This window comes from Rhamphochromis longiceps, linkage group LG6, assembly GCF_057381845.1.
Source record: "Rhamphochromis longiceps isolate RC_006_pf linkage group LG6, R_longiceps_female_GT1.1, whole genome shotgun sequence".
Taxonomy (NCBI): domain Eukaryota; kingdom Metazoa; phylum Chordata; class Actinopteri; order Cichliformes; family Cichlidae; genus Rhamphochromis; species Rhamphochromis longiceps.
The window spans coordinates 13848816-13869116 of record NC_140562.1 but is presented as its reverse complement, the minus strand read 5'-3'; the positions used below and the strand labels follow the sequence as shown (position 1 = coordinate 13869116).

At 38.9% G+C, this 20301-nt stretch overlaps 2 protein-coding genes across 2 annotated transcripts; both read left to right on the top strand.

The window, feature by feature from the left end:
- The first annotated feature begins 4569 nt into the window (after window positions 1-4569).
- Window positions 4570-17617, top strand: LOC146667644 (uncharacterized). Its single transcript, XM_085409298.1, has 8 exons — window positions 4570-4790; window positions 4886-4990; window positions 5096-5308; window positions 5390-5731; window positions 14407-14717; window positions 16310-16365; window positions 16461-16521; window positions 17109-17617. The coding sequence occupies exons 1-8, from the start codon at window positions 4607-4609 to the stop codon at window positions 17244-17246; spliced, it is 1410 nt and encodes a 469-aa protein (XP_085265424.1). The 5' UTR covers window positions 4570-4606; the 3' UTR covers window positions 17247-17617.
- Window positions 11465-14381, top strand: LOC146667645 (uncharacterized). Its single transcript, XM_085409299.1, has 4 exons — window positions 11465-11519; window positions 13110-13400; window positions 13484-13717; window positions 13823-14381. Exons 1-4 carry the CDS (start codon window positions 11465-11467, stop codon window positions 14119-14121), a joined length of 879 nt encoding a protein of 292 aa, XP_085265425.1. The 3' UTR covers window positions 14122-14381.
- Window positions 17618-20301: the final 2684 nt, after the last annotated feature.

Genomic DNA, 20301 nt, shown 5'->3' with positions numbered 1-20301 from the left:
ATTACCCACAGATAACGTGAAACAACTCCCTTATTCGCTCACATCAAACACCATATAAACAAGAATTACACTCCAAACATGTTAAATAAGTATCAACTTTACATAAATGTATGTAGTTCTCGTATATTGCTCTCACCTGAAACACAGCAAAACAATTCAGTGTTACTGGCGGCTTCCATTGTAATAACTGGCCTGCATTACTTTTGTGAAGGATTATTTTGCCAGTTACCCATTTGGCTGAGCCGCCACTGCCACCTACTGGCGAAACTAAATATCGCCCTAACTTCACATCAGGTGGGAGCAAATGAGCTTTTCGCTCTGTGTTATGATGCAAACTATTGTCACAACAAAGATGATGGGGGGTGGGCACGAACACATAAGGAACACATCTGAGACTTGTTCTTAATGCTCAAAATACTCAGGGTGCCACATATGCACATACTTTAGCAGTGCCAAGCTAAATTGGCACTTCCCTTTGTTGGACTAATCACAGTTGGCCATAATACTAAACTATATTTAACCTAAATATATGGGTCCTGTGATTTGAGTATGCAGGTTAACTGCTTAATACAGTGACTCCACTATATAAAGACTTCATTGTGAGTATGCATAGTATATATGAGTATATATGTGTAAGGAAGAGGACTCCCTTACTATATTTAGGGCCCGAGCACCGAGAGTGCAAAGGCCCAATTGTATCTGCTCCGTTTCTTCTTATTATTATTCAGGCAAAACAAGGGCCTCTTTGAGGGCCTAAACATGCTCAAAAACTCATGAAATTTTGCACACATGCCAGGTCTCGTGAAAAATTTTGTATTTTAATGGTTTTACATATGAGCACTGGGAAATGGCTCTAGAGCTCCACCTATGCTTTGTTAAATGCAGCCCTACAACCACATCGTTTGAGGTACATGTATGAAATTTGGCACACATGTGTATCATGCCAAGACAAACAAAAAAGTCTGTGGGCCCATTGATGCAAACCCAACAGGAAGTCCGCAATTTAGAAGTGAAGGTGACATTTTTGCTCTAATTTTGCCATTTCCATGCCTCGAACTTTTTCGAACTCCTCCTTGGAATTTGGTCGTATAAGCTTCATGTTTGGTCAGTGTCAACTACATACCTGGGCCATGTTAAATTGCGGAGCTTTTGAGTTTTCGTGATACGGTGTGGCGGTGGCGCCACGGCGAATTTCGATGACTCGCCATGAAAATCTTATTGCCTCTCATTCCCTCATACATTGTCCGATCTGGACCAAAGAGCACACATATGATAAGGCTCCACCCCTGAACATATTTCAACTGCCATATTTGACATCAAGGACAGCGCCACCTAGTAGGAACTAGGTGGCGCTTTTACACTTTGGGGTACAGTATTGTGATGGGTGACATCTGCAGCCTCAAATTTCTCCAGGAAAGCCTTATGGAGTTGGTCTTGGGTTACAGTGAAAACTGTGACTTTTCGCGAAAGGGTGTGAACCCTGCAGCATGGCGAACTTTGATGTCTTGCCATGAAGAAACAAATTAGTATAACTCAATGAAATCCAGTCTGATCAGTACCAGACTTTACAGGCATGGTGTCAGACCCGCCCTGAATAGATTGATGTGCTCATTGTCAGGAATACGCAGAACGCCACCTAGTGGCAACAGGAAATGTCATGTCTTTCATTTTGTCGTACTGATTTTCACAGGTTCATCGTGGCCACCTCAAAAGCGGTGAATATCACCATCAGTTGCTCATGATGCTTCAGTGCGAAAATTGTGACTTTAAACTGAACGGCGCACCCTGGTGGCAACGCGGTTCACCGTGAACAATGAAGTGGCGTTTGAGGGGCTTGGAAAGTTTAAAAAGTCTTGAAATTTGGCACACACCTCCAATGGGACGAAGGCTTTGTTGTTATGTGATCACCTTCCTTGAATAGCGCAAAATGGCTCCACAGCGCCCCCTACAAACTTTCAAATCATCAGCCCCTGCTCTGTGTTTTATGTATGAGTCTGAAATCTGGGAAGGTTATAGGAGGGATCAAGATGTACAAAAAAAGTCTCTTGGAGCAAAATCCCAAATCCAACAGGAAGTCAGCCATTTTAAAATGAATGTGTAATTTTGGCGACATTTTCCCCTCTTTTCAGGCACCGTTCTTTGACGAACTCCTCCAAGGGATTTCATCAGATTGATGCAATTTCCTGTGTGTGGAATCTAAAGACCGTTGTGATGTTAAATTGCGAAGCTTTTTACGTTCAGGGAAACGGGGTGGTCATGGCGGCATGTGGAGTTTCAATCACTCGCCAAAAAGCAGTAATCTGCTGTCACTCGAAAACACAATGTCCAATCTCTCCCAAAGGTCGTAGGCATGATTAGACTCAAGCTCGGATATGTTTGTTATGCCATTTGTACATAATGGTTAGAGCGCCACCTAGTGGGACGACTATAATCCTGGTTGAATAAGATGAAATGTTAGCTGGTGGTTAAATGCATGAAATCCATCAATGTCACATCAGATCGGACATGCTGGTATTAGGTTTTGGGCGTGGCTCGACACGCCAGGGTGCGAGGGCCCTCATAACGCTGCTTGCAGCTTTAATTATATTATATTATCTGTATAGCACTTTAGAGCACACCTTTCACTTTATTAAAAGCACCTTATCAAGCACTTTATTTAGCACTGAACTTTAAGCATGGATTTGCACACAAGAAGTTTAAATATTTATTGACTATTTATTGGGAATTTTAAAATCAGTTGGTAGCCTTGTTTCACATCCTGCACAGCTGCTCCTCATCAAGGAATGTGGTGGTTGTCTGTCAGGAGAAAAGAATGGTGATTGAGATTTTGATTAAGGTTTACCAGTAAGGAAAACTAATGCAAATGTGTGTGTGATTACACACAATTTATGAAAGTAACTATGATTACATGTCTAGTGTATACAGGAATATATATGTCATAATAAAATCAACAAACCTCAACATGTAAAAACACTTTGAGTCATATGTTCAAATACCTTTGGTCCATTTAATAAGAAGGTGTCACATGTTAGGGAGCTGAAACTCCTAAACCCTTTATCCAATTTGAATGTGGATACCTGCACATGACAGCTGAGACCATACACATTTTGTCCATATTCATTATGTGTTTATGTGTGTATGTAAACTGTATTGAAATTTTGGATTTACAAAGTATGACAATTGCAAATACAGATGTCAGTATGACAGTACACAGCCAACTAACCTGTAACAATGTAGCCAAAACAGAACATGTGATCACAATCACTTTCTAGAAAACAAAACTGGTCTTTTTGCATGCTAACTTAAAGAGAATATAAAGAAACAGTGCAGAATATTATGGGAAACATAACCTGCACTAACCAAATGTCCATGATCTCAGCAGCACAAACTGCTGCTGAGATCATGTGCTGTGATAATAGCAACCTACGCTGGGCAGACCACAAACTGCTAAAGAGTAGAACAAGCTAGATGGATCCTTAATAATGCTGATGTTTTCAAAATGGCCACCATTGTTATTATTGTTATTATTATGATTATGATCATTTATAATATCATCATCATTATTATTATTATTATTTTAACATGCCTTGTAATAATGTTTGTATAAACATTTTGACATGAGTTAGGACTGAATGTTTCATTATATCACATCACTCCATTAGGTGGGAGCCACACAGCACATAAATATATAAATATATATATAGGGGAATAATATTAACACTTTATTGAGAACTGAAAGTTACCTGAACATCTAAAATATTCAAGGGTAAGACAACTAAACCATATTGCACTTCCTGCAGAGAACAAAAGAACCACAGAGGAAGGACGTTCATGTCTAGTTTCAAAGGTGCTTTGTGTGCCAAACCACTGAACATAAAACAGTCATGCGAGCCCTTCTGTTTTTCAAGCGATTTTGAGATGTGAGTAAATCGCGTCTACTTTTATATTTATTGTCAACGTTATGCTTCCACGCTGGTCTCCAACCAACATGTTGCTGACAGGTTTTCGATATGTGTTCCTCTGTTTCATCTTCTACATTTCAGGTATGAGTAATTATTTATACATCCTTGTAAAAAGATACCTAAAAATAATTTACTTATTTACATTCTAAGGATAGAAAAAAACGACAGGTGATAAGACAATAAATCCGTTTGCTAATAAAAGTTTGTGTTAAAGGTGTTAATGGAGGAGAAACCAGGATCTGTGCTTTCAAAGGTTCATCAGTGGATCTGCACTGCTCACATCAACATCTGACTTCAAACAGAAAATGGTTCACTATACACTGGGATGGTTACAAGTATGTTCAGAGTGAGCTCTCTGTGGATGGACAACGTGTAACATACAACATGTCTGAAGAGAAAAACCCAACTTTAACCGTCAATGATCTAAGAGAGAGTGATGCAAACGCTTACTGCTGTATGAAGACTGCAGAGAATCCAGGACGCTGTTGGTTCAACAGAATTACTCTCCAAGTTGTTGCAGGTACAGTGACTTTTACTTATTACTTACTTTCCAAATGACATCCTTGTATAAGTTGTTCTCCATCATCCTCTCAGAGCTGCAGGTAAAGGTGATTCCTGCCACAGAGGGACAGACAGTAACACTGATGTGCAGCAGCAGCTGTCCTCTGACTGAAAAGCCTGCAGCCTACATCTGGTACAAGAACAGAGAGTTTCTCTATGAGGACTGGTCTCCCTGGTACCAAGAGCTGCTCAGCAGTGAGGAAGCAGTCACATACTCCTGTGCTGTCAAAGGCTACGAGCATCTCAGAGCCCCTCAAGTCTCTGTGGGTGAGTCATGACTGTTGTTCCTACAGACTCTCCAGCTAAACCCTGTGAAAATGACCTCAGTACAAATATTTAACATATTTAACATTTTTGTTCAGATTCCATCACACAGACATGCTTCAGTCTCACTTATGCTTATGGAAACATGTGTTCTTATAAACAGACATCAGTGGATGAGCCGTGCACCATCACATACCCCAGAGGTGAAGTTTATGTCATATTCATTTAACTAAATAATATATGATTAAATAAGTTGTGTGATTATATCAAATATAGTGACAAGAAGTTTGTTTATCCTTTCTCAACAGAGGTTTATGTTCAAAGAATTTCTTCCACTTCAGAGTTTGTCACACTGACCTGCAGCACCAGCTGTAATCTGACTGACCATCAAGCTCTCTACATGTGGTATCACAACAAAAGAAACTATCATGAGAATCAACATTTTTCAACTCATAACTCTTCAACAGACACATTCTCTTGTGCAGTTAAAGACCACAAACGTCTTCAATCTAAGGAAGCTTGTAAGTGTTAAATATATTTTGCCAACTAATAATGAAATACAAAAAAATCAAACAACTTTAAATCTTCCATTTATATTTCAGGTGTTCAGGATAAAAACTGCTGGAGAGTGAATTATGTCAGCAGGAGAATCTGTGCTCTGGAAGGATCTTCAGTCAACATCACAAGTGAATACTCACATCCTGATAACATGAAGCCAGAGTTTAAATGTTGGAGTAAAAAATGGAGAAAAGATAAAGTGGAAGTTGAAGAGCTGATTGAGGCTGCAGGTCATGTGGAGTATCAGGACAACATGAAGAACCAACACATCCTGACCATCAACAACCTGAAGAAGAATGACTCAGGAGGATACACATTCAGATTCAAGAAAGATCATGAAGGATGGACACAGTCTGATCTGCCTGGAGTCTTTTTGATTGTCACAGGTAAATTTAAACTCCTCAGTCAGCAGACTTTACTCATTAATGTCTGAACAGGAGCAGAGGTGGAAGAAATATTCAGTTTGGGTGAAATTGGCAACGTCACACTACAAATCATCATTACAAGGAAAAGGCCTGTATTTAAAACTGAATTCATACGTTTTCAGAAAAATTGCATTTAATATTGTAGAAAATAGTACTTATTATGCAGGAGAAATGCCTTTTACTTTCTATAAGATGTATTCACATGCCTGTTGCAATTTTCACTTTGGGTGTTTATGGTTCAGGTTTGATCAACCTGGATACTGTTATTTTGTTTGATCTACAGCTGTCATGTACAGCTGTGCAGCAGCCAAGGCAGGACCCAAACACAGGACTCAGAAACAATATAGGGGAATAAACCAAAGGAAGCAAACTTTATTTGCTGAATACGACTCGATCTAATACTGACTAACAGGATTGGGAAGGGGTCGGCAACCTGCGGCTCCGGAGCCGCATGCGGTTCTTTAGTCCTTTTAGTGCGGCTCTGCGTGGTTTGGGAAAATAAATTCTTTTTTTAAGTAATTAGCTGAAGTGTATTTCATTAATGTTAGTTCTTTTTTTTAACTTGTAGTTCTACATTGGAAGATTATTGTGATATTGAAATATAAATATAAAATTATATTCTATTATTTTTTGATTGCTCAAAATAAGCGTCACACTCGCGGGTGCCGCTCAGGTGCGACCGCCTCCCCTGCAGCGGCGCTGCAGACCACGCCCCGCCACACACATTAACCAGGTAAAATACATATTTAGGCTGAATTTTGTAAATATCTATTTTTCATCTTTTAGCAGCATAGTGCTTTTTTTCAAATTATTTTTTTAAAAGTCAGGTCAAGGCTCCAAAAGCCCAAAGGAGATATAAGGGTGGCGGCTGACAACAGTTTTTGTTTACTGGATCATTTTAGTTCAGTTGGGTGTCTTTCCTTTTGTTATATTTCCTTAAGAGTTCAAAATGTGTTAATTACATAAATAAAAAAGTAATTTTCTCTGTAGCACTTCATAGATTTAAGCAACACAGCTTAGTTGTTTACACAAAGCATACAGGTAAAATAACAATATATTCAGTGTTATCTTCATTTTAGACGTCAAAAAGTATTTGCAGCTCCCAGTGTTTTTGTTTGCGTGGAAATCATGTCCAAATGGCTCTTTGGGTGTTAAAGGTTCCTGACCCCTATGATGGGGGAAGCAAAACTGAACACAATGAACACAGGATGAGGGGCTGTCAAAATGAAACAGGAATTATGATAAACACAGGCTTGACATGGGGACCAGAGGGAAATAGTAATGGGGACATGACTGACTGTGGAAACAGAAGGGAAACACTTGGAACAACACATTGTCTGGATAATTGAACATGCTTTTTTAATTTATTTATTTTTTGTCAACATAAAGGTCTCATTTCAAAATATTTTCATATTTTAGTTTAATAGAAAAACATTTAAAGTCACATAAAAAAACAGTAGTGGAATACAAATATAAGTTTGCACAGAAAAAAAATAACACTCACCCTAAATTTTTGCTTTTAGAGCTGAGAGTGAAGATGAGTCCTTCTGCAGTGGTGACAGAGGGTCAGAGAGTTACACTGACCTGCAGTACCAGCTGTCCTCAGACTGACAACACAAACTACATTTGGTACTTGAACAGTCGACCTCTGACCCCGAGAGAGAACCAGAACAAACATCTGATCCTAGACCCAGTCAGCAGGGAGGATGCAGGAAGCTACTCCTGTGCTGTGAAAACCAACAAAGATATCAGCTCTGCTCCAAAGACTCTCACTGTCCAAAGTATCACAGGAACATGGACACCAGCAGCTGCAGGAGTTTCTGCTGCTCTGCTGGTTTTAATACCTTTCATTGTCTGCTGGTTTGTTAGGTGAGCAAAAGTGTGATCTCATTCAGATCAATAGTATTCATCTGATATTGTTTTAGTTGTGTATATATACATGTGTGTGTGTGTGTGTGTGTGTGTGTGCGTGTGTGTGTGTGTGTGTGTGTATATATATACATATATATATTTGCTCTTTTTTTACAAATCAGAAAAAAGAGGATTTCAAACCAGCCTTCAAGAAGTGCAACACTGGGCAACAAACAGCAGGTACAAAACAAGACACAAACAATGCTGCTGAAATTGGAAAAAAAAAATCCCCATTGTCAACCTTATTTTTTGTTCACATAACTCTATTCTATTTTACTTTTTTATTTATAATCATTATCATAATTAGCAATAATTATCATTTAATCAGGTATTTTAAGTATATATACATTTATTGTGGGCATGAATGTCAAAGCAATTTGGGGTTTTTAATGATTGATTTCAACTGTTGTTTTTCAAGCGTGGTATTATTGCAGGAATAAAGTGTTTTAATTAAGTTTATAAAACACCTAAGTGCATTTATTTTAGACTTTAGATTTTACAAACAGCTTCAAATAGATACATATCTCCCAATAATATTTGTTCAAATGTCCTTTAGCGGGTTGCAGCTTAGCCAGACATTTTTAGTAAAGATCAACAACAGTCTGGCATATTTCTGGTTGTATATTTGACTACTTATCTTTATATAAGTGGAATTCATCTTCATTTGTTGGATTCCTGTCGTGTTCCTGGCTTTTAAGCATACTCCACAAATTTCCAATAGGGTTGAGGCTGGGGCTTTGAAAAGGCTATAAAGCTTAATGTAAGGCTGCTTTATTTATAGCTCAATTTTTGTCTCATTTGACGACAAAATTGTTCTCCAGAAAAAAAAAATGGCGTTTAGATATGGGAAGCTACAATTTTCGGTTAAGCTTAAAGGGGTTAATTTTGAGGCAGGAGCTCTTTCTTGTCAGTATCCTCTGAGTCCATTACAGTGTAAAACATGTTTTCACTGTGGACAGTGTTCCAGCAGTTTCCAGGTTATGGCTGGCTTGATTTTTGGTGGTTTCTGGGTTATTCCTGAACATCCTAACTAATTTCCTCTCATCTGAGGGTGACAGTTTAGGTCTTCCTCGAGGCCTAGGCAAAGTGGTCACACATGAAAAAAATATACTTACACTTATATACAGCTGTTTGAAATGATGGTCTTGCTATCTGCAGTTGTTTAGAATTGGCTTCTGACACTTTTGTTTGATTGTTTTTATTTTTTATTTATTTTTTTCATTTTTAAAAATGGATGCTCTACAACTAGTCAACCCTGGAAAAAACAGCAGTTGAAAGCAGTCATCAAGAGCCTAACTTTACTGTGAAGTTCATCCCCGTTATGAATATATATAAACACAGCTTAAATGTACACTTTATTTATCTGAATTCAATCATTTTAATTTCAGATTCATTTTATCAATGTATTTCTTTTTTCTTATTGCATTTTAATGAGCGACACAATCTACTTATCTATTTGTTTGTTCTACTTTACTTACTTATAATTGTTATAGCAAAGGAATTTCACCGATTTTATACTTTATATTTTGTCACCTCACAAACCTGCTGGTCAGAGTATCACCTGCAAATAAAGTAAAAATATTTAAATGAGGAGAAAAATGACCTATAACACAGTATGTTGTTTGTCTTCCTCCTCAGGTGAACCCTGATCCAATATATGAAAACATCCCAACTCATTATTGCAGAGTGCACCTACCTATGACCCACACAACTGATCTCTACTGCAATATTGACCCACTGCCTGCTCACTAAAGTAACTTTGTTACCATAGTGATTTAAAGGGCCCTTTTCTCTGATAGCTTCCACAACACAGCAGCGACACCACATTTGGTGGATCTGCCAGTGGTTTTCATACTCTGGAACATAAATTACAACAGAAATTGTTCTTGAACTTTTCCGTTATAAAATGTATGCTATTGAAACATATGTCACAACTGAAACATGACGATCACAACAATTTGTGTTTGAGAACAGCTGAGTGACATTTTCTCAACATTTCTTTTATGCACCATATCCCAAAACCACGTGAAGTCACTTTTACATCCCTCATAGCTTTCCAAAGAAATTGTAATGACATTTACGGCAATAAATGTGGTTACTGTTTGAATTTGTCCTTGTGGTTTCATATGTGTTCTGACTGAGAAACACTGTCCTCTGAATACTGACAGACACTCTTCACTAAAAATCTAATCTTTACAAAACTAGTCATGTTATGATTAGCAAATAAGAGAACCACGTGACAAAATATACGAGACAAGGAAGCAAAAGTGTCCAGTGCACAAACATAGAGCAAGACAGGGGGAGGCAACAGATGGAAACACAGGTGGGGGGAGATGACTAAAGCTACTCATACTGAAACCCACATGCCCTACATTACAGAGAGCTCATTTCTAAAACAGAGATAACGAGAAAGCAAAGAGTCTAAACAGCAACTTAAACTTTAAAATGTGAAGTAAGAATTCAAGACTGCAACAAAGAGTCAAACAACAGGAACCATAAGAAATAAAGAAGGAAGTGATTTTGCTGCTGTTCAACTGTGTTTAGTTTGTAGTGGAAACTGCTGAAAACAACAGAGGAAGCAGAACTTTCTGCTGAAAAGAGTTGTAAAAGCTAAACTGCTTGCATTTGAAAGGGTACAGTGAAGATTATCGAGAAAGCTGAGCACATGCAAGCGGGCGAACACGTGTGGGATTCGAACTTTCGCCCCCGGGTCTCAAGGTGGCTGCTTATCCCACTGAGCCAAACCAGTTCTGATGCCAACCAAAGATATAATGACAAAAACAATTATCACTGATAAAAGGTGAAAAAGCTCAAAATTCTGCTGAAAAGAGCAGAAGAAACAGAAAATTGAGCTGAAAAGAGCGGAAGAGATTGAGATTTGTACTGAAAAGAAGTAAAAATTCTGCTGAAAAGAGGTGTAGCTGTGGCTACAATGTAGCTTGCCATCACCAGTGTGTGAACGTGTGTGTGAATGGGTGGATGACTGGTTGTGTATAGCGCTTTGGGGTCCTTAGGGACTAGTAAAGCGCTATACACATATAAATACAGGCCATTTTAGCAGAAAGAGCAGAACAGTTGAAAATTTGAATGGTGAAAATCTGCTGAAAACTGAGGGAGTAGTTAACCAGCAATGGTCGGAGCAACTAGAATAAGGTAGAAGAATAAAGCTTATCTGACTACAATCAGATAAAGTCTAAATGTTGGTACAAAGAATCAGAATTCCACTTTTAAAGTCAAGAGAAATGCTGTGGGGGAAGCTGAACAGCTGACTGAGTTTGCAGATCATGTGGAGTATGATGATAGCAGGTTTAATATAAATTTATAAAAACTGTCTTGTCTACTCAGATGATTTCTCATCTTATGTATAAAAACAACTCGGCTCAATCAGCAGAGCAGGATCATTTCTACAAAATTTGCAGCTTTATAGACTTAGTTTAGTTTAAATAATTAAAGTCAATGTGTTCTATAGAGTAAAACATTTATAAGAATTGCATTAATATATATCCAGTGTGATGTTGAATACCTGCAGCAATACATCAGTTCTACACTATGTCTCTTTGTATCTGAAGAAATGATAGATAAATGAGGAAGTGATTGTGTTAAAGCTGAACGCAGTTTGTCTGCAGAAATACTCTGAATTTAACATTTCGTCTTAGATGGATGTTGATTGATTAATGCTTCTGATATTTTATCAAGTTAGATATGAGCAGTGGTAGTAATCAGGCCTTGAAAATATTCATATAGCCAACTTTTTCTGATTAGAAGTAAAAATCTGCAGCAGCCATGTTGTTGCCAGAAACTGGATGTTTGTTTATGGGTTTCATTCTGTGTCTCTCAGGTAGGAATAATTTGTTTCTCTTCATGACAAGTAAGTAATGATGTGTCAGGAATGTAGATAAAAGATGTAAAAAGTTCATTTCAGAAAACAGGAGATTCCCAGTTAACAGGATTTTTACTTGTTCTAGTGTTCTGAATTCTCCAGCGTATAAAAGCACCAGATTGTGATCCTTCTCACTGAAAAAAAGGCCACATTGGGTTTACTTGATTCAATAGTGGACATTGGTTGCACACAACTGTTTTGCTTTGGCAGAAACTTAAACAACTGAGTTAAATCAACACAACTTACTCATATTCAATAAACCTGTGCATTTTGTGTTGATAAAACGTGATTGAAACATGTTTAGATGAAGTAAGGTGAGCTTTTGGAATATTTTAATCCTTCGCAATGTTGTCATTTTATTTCAACACTATTCAATAACATTTACCCCAATACTACTTGGTCACTTAAATACTACATGCTGTCTTCATATTACATAATGTTCAACAAAGTCTAGAGTCTGGTTAGCATAAAAATGAAATGGATCTACAACTTCCTCCTATCTTTATCCATGGTTGCAGAGGGGCTGGGGCATAACCCTGAAGTGATAGGTTACAGGAGGCAGGGTACACCCTGGACAGCTCACCAGTCTATCACATAGAGACAAACAACAATTTTCACTTACATTCATGGGTAATTTAGATTCACCAATTAACCTAACCTAACTCTTTTGACTTTTAACTGTGGGAGGAAACTAGAATACCTAGAGAGAAACCACTGCAAGCCAGATTGGGGATTTAAACCCAGGACCTTTTTACTGTGAGGCAACAGCACTAACCCCCATGCTACAAAGCCAGGCTTAACAAAAGTAGGAAAGCTATGATTTCAAGGCTTGATGCAGAATTTTTCGTATGTTTTTGTCCTTGACAGGTTAAACCACAATAAATAGAATAAATAGCGATAGCATACACGTGGTGTGTGTGTGTATCTGCCTCTTATAACTCCAGTGATTTTCCTGCAGTTTGAAATCTTTTGCAATCTTGTGAATTTCATGAGTCCAGCAACTAACCACTCTTACTAGATTGTGTCACGTCATCTGAACAAGTTGTTGAATTTCGTACAGATCCTACATGATTTAGTTACGTTCAAGATAGAAACATGAAATTTTTGTGTTCAAATTACAAGTTAGACTTTTTTAATGTAACAACCACCCAATTTACTTTTTTCGGTATACCAAAAGAGTAGAGGTGGCTGCTCGACTTGACTGAGATGGATGCCTTCCTGAAACCACGATCCAAAGCACACAAGACTGAAATCCCTTGCGGTGTCGCAAGATTCAACATCGCTATATTACTGACTTAGTTCACTCGAACATGATATGAACAATTTAATCTACCCTCTCTACATGTCATGTAGTTTCTACACTATATAGTTACACTTAACTTTAAAGCATAAGGCAATTGTGTTAAATACACGCAAGATGCTTACATAAATCCAAGAGATGACCAATCCCCTTTTTTTCAGTGTAACATGCTGTCATCACAGATTAGCACAGAAAAGAAAGTTAGCATAAATGTTCACCATGTTTTCTAATCACATGTTGTGTTAAAGGTGTTCAGGGAAAACAAAACAGCATCTGTGCCTTGAAAGGTTCATCAGTGAATCTGCCCTGCTCACATCAACATCCCACTGCAAGAAATAGCTGGTACACTGGACACTTGACTGTCTCCAAGATTGAACTCTCCACAGATGAAACACATGTAAAGTACAGCATGTCAGCAGAGAGTAATTTCACTCTAACAATCAATAATCTGACAGAGAGAGATGCAAATTTTTACTGCTGCATTAAAACTGCTCATAGATCAAAGTGTCAACAAAGTGGAATTCATCTCCATGTTACAGGTACAGTTCTTTTTACAAATGCATCACAAATGAATGAGTTTATGAATGATCAGTGTATTCATGTTGGTCATGTGACCTCTCAGAGCTGCAGGTAAAGGTGATTCCTGCCACAGAGGGACAGACAGTAACACTGATGTGCAGCAGCAGCTGTCCTCTGACTGAAAAGCCTGCAGCCTACATCTGGTACAAGAACAGAGAGTTTCTCTATGAGGACTGGTCTCCCTGGTACCAAGAGCTGCTCAGCAGTGAGGAAGCAATCACATACTCCTGTGCTGTCAAAGGCTACGAGCATCTCAGAGCCCCTCAAGTCTCTGTGGGTGAGTCATGATGGACACCTCCTCATCATGTTATGAGATGTTAAACACAAACACTTTACTCTTCAGACTCTAATGAATTTACTGGAAGTTGTTGATTTTTCTCAGGTTCCATCACAGAGACCTGCTTCAGTGTGACCTATGCTAAAGGGAGAATGTGTTCTTCTCAGCAGACATCAGTGGACGAGTCCTGCTCCATCACATATCCCAGAGGTGAAGTTCTGGACAAACTGCACTTTGAAACTTCATTTTTATTTCTTAATTTATTTGACATGACAGAGATGAACTGGTGGAAAATGTGTTCATCATCTCCCAACAAACTCCCAGAAAGCCTCAGATCAGCTGAAACACTCAGTTTATTTAAATCCAGGTTGAAGACTCACCTGTTCTCAGCTGCATTTGAATAAAGCACCAAATCCACACTTTAAGCTTAAATTTCAAAACTTACATTTAACTACTGATTTTATCTACTGCTCTGATTTAATCTGTTTTGATTTTATATACTGTTTTGTTTGTTTGTTTGTTTGTTAATTAGTTAGTTAGTTTATTTGCTTGTTTTAATCAATTTTAAATCATGCTTTTTATTTGTTCTTGTTTCTAATGTCTCTGTAAAGCACTTTGAATCACCTTGTTGTTGAATTGTGCTATACAAATAAACTTGCCTTGCCTTGCCTAGTCTGAGTGTTTTTCAGAGCTGAGAGTGAAGATGAGTCCTTCTGCAGTGGTGACAGAGGGTCAGAGAGTCACACTGACCTGCAGCACCAGCTGTCCTCTGACTGACAACACAAACTACATTTGGTACTTGAACAGTCGACCTCTGACCCCGAGAGAGAACCAGAACAAACATCTGATCCTAGACCCAGTCAGCAGGGAGGATGCAGGAAGCTACTCGTGTGCTGTGAAAACCAACAAAGATATCAGCTCTGCTCCAAAGACTCTCACTGTCCAAAGTATCACAGGAACATGGACACCAGCAGCTGCAGGAGTTTCTGCAGCTCTGCTGGTTTTAACACTTAGACCCCCGGAGAGCAGTCATTTTGGTTTTCTACCTTAGACCCCTGCGGAGTCATCATTTTGCGTTTCTACCTTTAAAAGCCGGAGAGCAGTCAGTCAAATGCTGGAGTCGTTCATATGTATATTAGGTCGTTACCTAGGAATTCTGGAGGGAGGGGAGTGGGGGTGAGTGATTGAGGGGGTGGGGGAGTGGAGTGTTGCATGATGTCTTGGAAGCGGTTTCGTGCCATAGTTCCAATTATCTGTGGGTTTCCCAGGTTTGCTGACCAGCAGTCATTTACCGATGGAACCCTGTAAACCCCCCGCAAGATGACAATTGCAATAAATGCCATTAGTTCAGGGAGGTCCATGAACCAATGAACATGCTCCATGCACCACTCAGCAGGCCATTTGTAAATATGTGTACAAATGGTTGGTTTTTTGTACTGTTTTCATCAATAAATGTCAGCAACAAAGGACATACACCCATGTGTGTTGATTTCTCCCTAAGATGGCAAACTGAAACACTCCAAGTTGGTGACTTTTGGAGATTTGTTTCCCTGGATGATTGAGAATGCATCAAGATGAAACACAAAAGGAAGCTCACCGCTTTTGTTGCTGCCATAAATGCCATTAGTTCAGGGAGGTCCATGAACCAATGAACATGCTCCATGCACCACTCAGCAGGCCATTTGTAAATATGTGTACAAATGGTTGGTTTTTTGTACTGTTTTTATCAATAAATGTCAGCAACAAAGGACATACAAAGGACATGTGTTGATTTCTCCCTAAGATGGCAAACTGAAACACTGAAACACTCCACTCCCCCACCCCCTCAATCAGGTGGGGGAGCTGCTAAAAGCGGTGAGCTTCCTTTTGTGTTTCATCTTGATGCATTCTCAATCATCCAGGGAAACAAATCTCCAAAAGTCACCAACTTGGAGTGTTTCAGTTTGCCATCTTAGGGAGAAATCAACACACATGGGTGTATGTCCTTTGTTGCTGACATTTATTGATAAAAACAGTACAAAAAACCAACCATTTGTACACATATTTACAAATGGCCTGCTGAGTGGTGCATGGAGCAAGTTTTGGGTGGCTTGCGACCTAAAATCCAAGTACACAGATGCAAAAAAAATCAGGCCACTGTGCGATGTGTTCACTGCTACAGGTACACATGTGGTAAATGCAGACGACAGATACCGTGGCAGTGCCAGGATTGTGAGTGATTGCTGAAAATGTTGAAATGTACTCACTCACTTTTTATCATTATTTGTAAATATGTGTACAAATGGTTGGTTTTTTGTACTGTTTTCATCAATAAATGTCAGCAACAAAGGACATACAAAGGACATGTGTTGATTTCTCCCTAAGATGGCAAACTGAAACACTCCACTCCCCCACCCCCTCAATCACTCACCCCCACTCCCCTCCCTCCAGAATTCCTAGGTAACGACCTAATATACATATGAACGACTCCAGCATTTGACTGACTGCTCTCCGGCTTTTAAAGGTAGAAACGCAAAATGATGACTCCGCGGTCAATTTAGCCAATTTAGCTTCCACTTCCACCATTTGACTGCTCTCGGGTTTTATAGGTAGAAAGGTAGAAGCCTGGGGATGCTAGTGTTAATACTTCTCACTGTCTGCTGGTGGATCAGGTGAACGTTACTGTGTTATCTCTAAGACCAGTTATGTTTAAAGTGTGATGTGAAATGTTTTACCCATTCACTGATTTGTTTCTTTTATGCAACCGAAAAAAGAAGACTTCCAGTCAGTCTCCAAGAGGAGAAATGTCAGAATCAGTGCAGCAGGTACGAAATAAGATTCAAATAATTCTGCTGTGTTAGAAAAACATCCCCTCATCTTTCCTTTTTTCCTCACACGATCATTTATTCTGGAAAAAAGCTTAAACTTATTATATGTCTGCCTTTTTCTGAGTAACCAACTGTAGCATTCTTTTCAGTGTCCCTACCTACACCCGATGTTCATGTTCATCATTGTATCAAATAAGTCAGATATACATCAGCAATCCTTACCACACATTACATTAATATCATCTTCAACTAGATTTGTAATTGATTGGACATTGAACAGTCGTGATGTTTACCACTGACAGGAAAAATAATTTTTGAGTTCATTGCCATTTTTGTCCCGTCTGTTTCTCATTGTTATATCATGACCTCTGACCTTAATTGACACAATTGAGACCTGAAGTTCTTTAGAGGTTGTTTTTTGGGGGGGTTAGGTCTCTTAACTTGTTTCAGTTTGTCAGACAGGTTCTATTTGAGAATCTCAGTGACAGTGCAGTACAGTGACAATGTAACAAACAACAAACAACCAGCTATGAGTTATTGATGCAGTTTGATATAAATTTATAAGAACTGTCTCGTCTCCTCAGATGAACGTTGACTCCATGTATGAAAACATCTCAGCTCAGTCAGCAGAGCTGGATGATCATCACTACAGCAGACTGGACTTCAGTGAGAACCACACAGCTGACCTCTACTCCACCATTGAGCCACTGTATGCTCAATAAAGAAACGTTTGTTACCATGATGATTTCAACTCCAGTGATATTACTTTACCATCACAGCAGAGAAACTGCAGCATCTGGATCTGTCTGTGGGTTACACTTTCTTCATTGGAATATAAAATAAAGGTAGAAATAAGTAGAAATTGAAATCAATTGAAATTGAAAAGCTCAAGTAGAAATTCTCAAGCTTTTGAATTAAAACATATTTGGTAATGATGTACGTCTGTCACAAAAACCTGCAAAAAATGACGCAACCGTTTAAAAATTCTGCTATGTCCAAAAGCCCACGAGTGTGCATTTACTGATCACCCACTTAAAGGGTGCTATTTTTGATAACTTTGTTAGACATTGTATTACTTTGTGTGCTTTGGGTGTCACTAATAAAAACATCAAAGCCATTGTGTCCGCAGGTTTGTCTTCTGTTAGGTTTTTGTCTGTACCACAAAATAACCACTAACACTGTCACCTGTCTCTGCTTTCATTGTCAGCACTGTCAGGTTTTTGATGAACATATAATAATATGTAGCCATGTCACATGTTTAACTGAGCTGCTTTGAATGCAGTTTGTCTGGAGAAAGACTCACAAAATTAAAATCTTTTTTCAGCCTTTCAGGTAGGAATGAACTATTTAAGTAAAGAGCAGATTCACTGTTTGACATGATTTGTTCTGTATGACCTCTCAATTGTATTTAAGTACCAGATTTGGACTCTTTAACACTAAAGTGTTTTCTTCACACAATTTGAAGTCCATCATTATACAATGAGAAAGATGAAACAAAGATGACAAGTGAAAAACATTCAAAACAGTTGCCAATCTTCATAGGGGTAGACGTCCCAGACAATTCACCCCAGTCAGACCACATAAGGCTCAGAGAAACTGCAAATCCCCCCAGGAACTACAAGACTCCAAAGGCCTCAGTTAGCATGTTAAATATTAATATTCATCTAAGTGCAATTAGAAAAAGACTGAACAAATATGGTCAATACAAATAATGAACAGCACCACATTTGGAGAGCATCTCAAACTAATTAAGCACACAAGTCATATACACTGAACGAGGGCTGATGATATGGGCAGTTTTGCCTACACAGAACCAGGACACCAGGGCTGAACTGGGCAGCTGAACTGCTGCTACGCCATATATCTTAAGGCACCCGGGCCCTCACGTATCTGCGATACGCACCTTGAAGAACAGAATTTAATTTTGAAGAAATGAGAAAGGATAAGAGTTGACAAGTTAAGAGAAAACAAAAAACAAAAAGAAAAAATAGTAAAATCAAAAGAATCGGTATGTTAGCTGTTGGGGCTGCTGTCACTGCACTGTCAGCAGTACAATCAGTAACAACTACTAACAAGCCCTCACAGTCACAGTGGGGTGCTTTTGTAGGGACAACAATCCCAATAAAAAAGTGAGGAAGAGACACAGGAAGTTGAAATTAATGTATTAAGAAAATAAATGATTATGAAGTGAGATATTCAGGGATTCAGGTAAAATGAATGGGAACTTTGACCATGAGCCACTCTTAATAGCTAAGGTGTGGCTTCTGATTGTCACAAGCTGCTGTGCAGCTAAGGCGTCCTAAACCAACGACAACGTGATTTAAACTTGATTCAAATAAATAATCAAACAAAATGAAGTATATTCATAATATGTGTATCGGAGCTCAGTGACCTTCCAGTCACTGAGGTGGCCATGGCCCTCACATTTGACTCTAAAATATTTTAAAGTCCTCTGTCTGACAGCTAAAGCCTAGAGTAAAATGAGTCATACAAAGGACAGTGAACCCAAGCTCATCAGCAAATCTTCAACAGAATGGCTTAAAAAGAAAAGAATCAAAGACTGGTCCAGTCCAGTCTTTCCAGACCTTAGGGGTGGCTGTAGCTCAGGTGGCAGAGCAGGTCAGCCACTAATCAGAAGGTCGGTGGTTCGATCCCAGGCCAAATGTCCTTGGGCAAGATACTAACCCCGTGTTTGCCTACTGGTGGTGGTCAGAGGGCCCGGTGGCGCCTGTGTCCGGCAGCCTCGCCTCTGTCAGTGCGCCCCAGGGCAGCTGTGGCTACAATGTAGCTTGCTATCGCCAGTGTGTGAATGGGTGAATGACTGAATGTAGTGTAAAGCGCTTTGGGGTCCTATGGACTAGAAAAGCGCTATACAAATGCAGGCCATTTACCTTAGCCTGATGGAAAAACTGTGTTGAGTCATTAAGAGGGATGTGCATAAAAACATGTCTGCAAACTGAAGCAATGCTGTAAAGAAGGGTTGGCCAAAATTCCTCTGCGATGATGCAGTTCCTTATAGGAACTGAAACTAAGATATTTAAAGACTTAGCAGCTCTTGAACTTGAGACACTCTGTCTCTGTCAGGCTCTCTCACACCAAATAAGAGGAAGCCTCAAAACTTTGTCAGATTTAGCTTCATATAAAGGCAAGCAAACCAGTAAATTGTCTGAAATCAGGCGTACTAAAATCCAGGAACTTTTCACTGGACACAAATAAATGTGTTCAGTTCTAATAAATGTTCTATTTTAGGTATTATCACTTTGTACATTATTGTGGATGGAACAGAAGGTAAAAATCTTGATCCCAGACTCAGAGGACTCAGAACTGGTTCATCATCACCATCATCTCAGCTGCACCTAATATATTCTTGATGGTCTGGTTGTATTAAAGGTTCTTTTTATTGCACAGCTTAAGGGAAAATTTCAGTGACTTGGATGCCTTTTGAAACTGCTGGAGTGAGAATGAGGAACGAGACAAAAAGAAAAGAGAAGGAATGCAACAGTCAAATGATGATGTCACAGTCAGTATACATTTCCTCTGTACTCACAAATCACAGAAGAATAAGCTGTATAACATCTGTATTAATTTATTTTTTAAACTTCCTGGTGACCTTGACTTTGAGGTAAAGCTCACACCTTGACCAGTTACCAGTAAAGAATTCAAACTCATGTTTTTCGTAGATGCACCTGCAGCTAAGTGGTAAAAGGAGCTCAAAGCTTCACTTAAATTTATTCATGAATATCTCGACTGGTTTTAGCAACACTTACTTAAGCTACG